Source organism: Mercenaria mercenaria, chromosome 17, assembly GCF_021730395.1.
Source record: "Mercenaria mercenaria strain notata chromosome 17, MADL_Memer_1, whole genome shotgun sequence".
NCBI lineage: Eukaryota > Metazoa > Mollusca > Bivalvia > Venerida > Veneridae > Mercenaria > Mercenaria mercenaria.
This window is the reverse complement of record NC_069377.1, coordinates 39,811,357-39,815,257: the sequence shown is the minus strand read 5'-3', so window position 1 is coordinate 39,815,257 and position 3,901 is coordinate 39,811,357. Positions and strand designations below refer to the sequence as shown.

Here is a 3,901-nt window from a genome sequence, read left to right as displayed (position 1 = left end):
CCGGTGTATATACTTTTCTAACAGTCCTTGTAGTTTTATAGATTACGATGTTAAAATTTTTTTCTCTCAAAGACCCACTGCGTAGACGGACCCATAGATTTGCATGTCTGGCTTAATAGCCGCTTATACAACCGTGCACGAGCTCGAACAATTGTCGTCGGGTCTTCCAAAATGCCCATACACTATCATCAACGTTCAAGTTTGTCCCGTGGTTATGTATTTAGGATGTTTTGAGAGAAAATTTAAAAAGATCCATCATGTAAACAGCTGATGAAAAGATCCACCATGTAAACGGGAGATAAAAAAATCGATCCACCAGGATGTAAATTAACCTGAACCTCCTCCTTTTCTTTTTTTTCTAGTTATGCTGATATTCTTTTAATAAATATTAATTGTATATTTCAGAAAATGTTCGTCTGTGTTCTATGCGCTATAAAAGCAAGTCTGGCTTAATTAAGCACGAGAAGAGGCATGCGGGTGTTGGCAAGCATAAATGTCTTCAATGTGGTATGCTTGCCTTCTCCAGAAAAGACTTCGGGACGCACATAGCCAGGCACAGCAATGACAGACTATATGTATACACCAAATGTGGTATGTAATTAAGCAATGGCGACTTCTTATGTAAATTCTGTTAGTTCATTGCTGATTTAATAGCATCCGAAATATTATGACTGATCATCTTTATAAACATAGGTCATAGACCTATAAACGAAGGTCAGTCACAATTCATTACGTCTCGTGACCAAAACCCGGTCTCGTTAGCTTTCAAAATAAAATCTCACTATTTTCACCTACAGTTTTGATTATTTATTTTATATACACATCTAGTATACTTATTATATGAATGAAAAGAAATAAAATATTCCTTCAAAATCTTTTAAGTATGACAAGTTAAAATGACTTAAGTTTTAACATACCCAAATTTTGCTTCTTCACTATGCTAGATCTATATGCTTATACAGTTAGTTAACGGAATGGCAGATCTCAATTCCTAACAACAAAATTATTTTTAAAAAGTGTTTGGACATTATCATTAATTCCAGTTTCTGTGAAGACTTATCATTATTTAGACGCATTTGAAGTGATGATAAGATGCTAAAAATGTATTTTCAATGGTCCCCAAGTCGAACTGTTAAAATGATGCAATAATAATCACAACACACCTGTTCCCGTAGTTTGATTTAAGACTTAGTGTAATGATATTAGTAATGCTAGCGCAAAAGATACTTACATATCTACTTTAACCTTTTCAGGCAAGACATTTAAGATGCAAAAAGACATGCAAGATCACTCAAGGCTAGAGGATTCTGATGGGAAATACGAGTGTGACACCTGCGGGTCAAAGTACAAGAAGAAATCGGACCTAACGGAGCATGTGAGAAAACATAGTGGAGAGAAACCTGAAAGATGCATCGAATGTGGGAAGTGTTTCCGGTTCAAGAACAATCTCCGTAGACATTTAAAGACACATGCAAAAGGACCGCAGGCTGGTACAAGTGGCATGTAAATGTTAATGCTGTAACAATGTGTGCCATTTTTAGCTCATCTGATTTTTTGAAGAGACAAGAACACCGCCTTGCGGGTGCTGACGCTCATCTGATTTCTTTTGTGTAATAGAAATATTGTCCTACCCATGATTTTCTAAGTCTAAAAAGGGTCATCATTCTTGCAAAAAGCAGGATAGAGTTATGTTTCTTGATGTACAGTGTCCACTTATGATGGTGAAAAACTGTTGCAAGTTTTAAAGCAATAGCTTTAATAGTTTATGAGAAAAGTTGACTTAAACATAATACTCAACCAAGAAAATGATTTTCTAAGTCCAAAAGGGGCAATAATTATTGCAAAAAGCAGAATGGAGTTATGTTGCTTGCTGTACAGGGTCAGCTTATGATGGTGAACAAGTGTTGCAAGTTTCAAAGCAATAGCTTTGATAGTTTAAGAGAAAAAGTTGACCTAAACATAAAACTTAACCAAGAAATCTGATATTTTCTAAGTCCAAAAGGGGCCATAAATCTTGCAAAAAGCAGGATGGAGTTATGTTTCTTGCTGTACAGGGTCAACTTATGATGGTGAACAAGTGTTGCAAGTTTTAAAGCAATAGCGTTGATAGTTTAGGATAAAAGCTGACCTAAACATAAAACTTAACCAAGAAAATGATTTTCTAAGTCCAAAAGGGGAAATAAATCTTGCAAAAAGCAAGATGGAGTTATGTTTCTTGATGTACAGGGTCTGCTTATGATGGTGAACACGTATTCCAAGTTTCAAAGCAATAGCTTTGATAGTTTAGGAGAAAAGTTGACCTAAACATAAAACTTAACCAAGAAATCTGATATTTTCTAAGTACAAAAGGGGAAATAAATCTTGCAAAAAGCAAGATGGAGTTATGTTTCTTGCTATACAGGGTTAGCTTATGATGGTGAACAAGTATTCTAAGTTTCAAAGCAATAGCTTTGATAGTTTAGGAGAAAAGCTGACCTAAACATAAAACTTAACCAGGCAACGCCGACGCAGACGCCGACAACCGCTCAAGTGATGACAATAACTCAACATGTTTTTTCAAAAAATCAGATGAGCTAAAAAAAGATGAGTTATTGTCATCGCCTGATCGGCGTCTGCGTCGGCGTCTGCGTCGGCGTCGGCGTCGCCAGGTTAAGTTTTATGTTTAGGTCAGCTTTTCTCCTAAACTATCAAAGCTTGCAACACTTGTTCACCATCATAAGCTGACCCTGTACAGCAAGATACATAACTCCATCCTGCTTTGTGCAAGACTGATGACCTCTTTTGTACTTAGAAAATATCAGTTTTCTTGGTTAAGTTTTATGTTTAGGTCAACTTTTCTCCTAAACTATCGAAGCTATTGCTTTGAAACTTGCAACACAAGGTTTTACTTTGATCTGACCTAGTGACTTAGTTTTTGACCCCAGATGACCATATGCAAACTTGACCTAGATTTCATCAAGGCAATCATTCTGACCAAATTTCATGAAGATCAATTGAAAAATACAGCCTCTATTGCATACACAAGGTTTTTCTTTGATTTGACCTAGTGACCTAGTTTTTGACCACAGATGACCAATAACCAAATTCAACCTAGATTTTATCAAGGCAATAATTCTGACCAAATTTCATAAAGATCAATTGAAAAATATAGAGATAGTACCTAAGTTTTTCAAATCATAGGTTTGAAGTTAAAAAGCTTTGAAATGAAGACAAATGTCCATATATTTCTCAAAAACAGAAATATAGACAATATTTTAACCAGAAGTGTGGACTTATGAGCATTTAATATTTTCATGTTAACGAAAATTTTGTGATCAAGGAAATGTAACTCTTCTTGAACATGGAGAGCATAAACATCAAAGGGACATAATATAGTCAATATTTTCTAATTGGGTGCATTTGATTTAACATTCAACTTTGATCTGGTATGCTAAATAATGATCCATGATACTGTGTGCAAAACATTTAGAACATCTGGAAACGGCTGTTAACAGCAAATCTATGCTTTAGCAGAATCTAAATAATTAAGCTCTAACTGGGACTCGAACCCAGGACCTCTCACACCTAAGGCAGACACACTACCACTTCCCTATAACAGCAGTAGCTAATAGCTATGCAATTTAATTGCTGAATTACATTGCGTGAACTGGAACAATAAACGGTGAACTCCGGATTATCGGCGTATTCGCTTTGTTACCTAACGGCATTTTTGTGTAAATAAAAAATATAATCTAATGCTGCCAGAGTCATAATCGGTCAAATCTGCCCAAATTTCTCTGACGTGTTGTTCAGAGTATGAACTTACTAACTGGTAGTACCAGTGAAATATTACTTACACTGAATCATTAATATTTGCCCTTTTTGCAGCTGTCGAACGGCAAAGACGGTGAGTTTTGTCCAA

At 35.7% G+C, this 3,901-nt stretch overlaps 1 protein-coding gene across 1 annotated transcript; it reads left to right on the top strand.

Moving 5' to 3' along the window:
• Positions 1-413: 413 nt before the first annotated feature.
• On the top strand, positions 414-1,778 carry LOC128550209 (zinc finger protein 22-like). Its single transcript, XM_053528740.1, has 2 exons — positions 414-591; positions 1,254-1,778. Exons 1-2 carry the CDS (start codon positions 426-428, stop codon positions 1,505-1,507), a joined length of 420 nt encoding a protein of 139 aa, XP_053384715.1. The 5' UTR covers positions 414-425; the 3' UTR covers positions 1,508-1,778.
• The last annotated feature ends 2,123 nt before the right edge of the window (positions 1,779-3,901 follow it).

What these genes read in the sequence shown, in the direction of transcription:
- LOC128550209 (XM_053528740.1), top strand. Translation starts at nt 426, where the DNA reads ATGCGCTATAAAAGCAAGTCTGGCTTAATTAAGCACGAGAAGAGGCAT. An exon ending in ATATGTATACACCAAATGTG is followed by an intron (nt 592 to 1,253) that starts GTATGTAATTAA and finishes TAACCTTTTCAG; the next exon opens with GCAAGACATTTAAGATGCAA.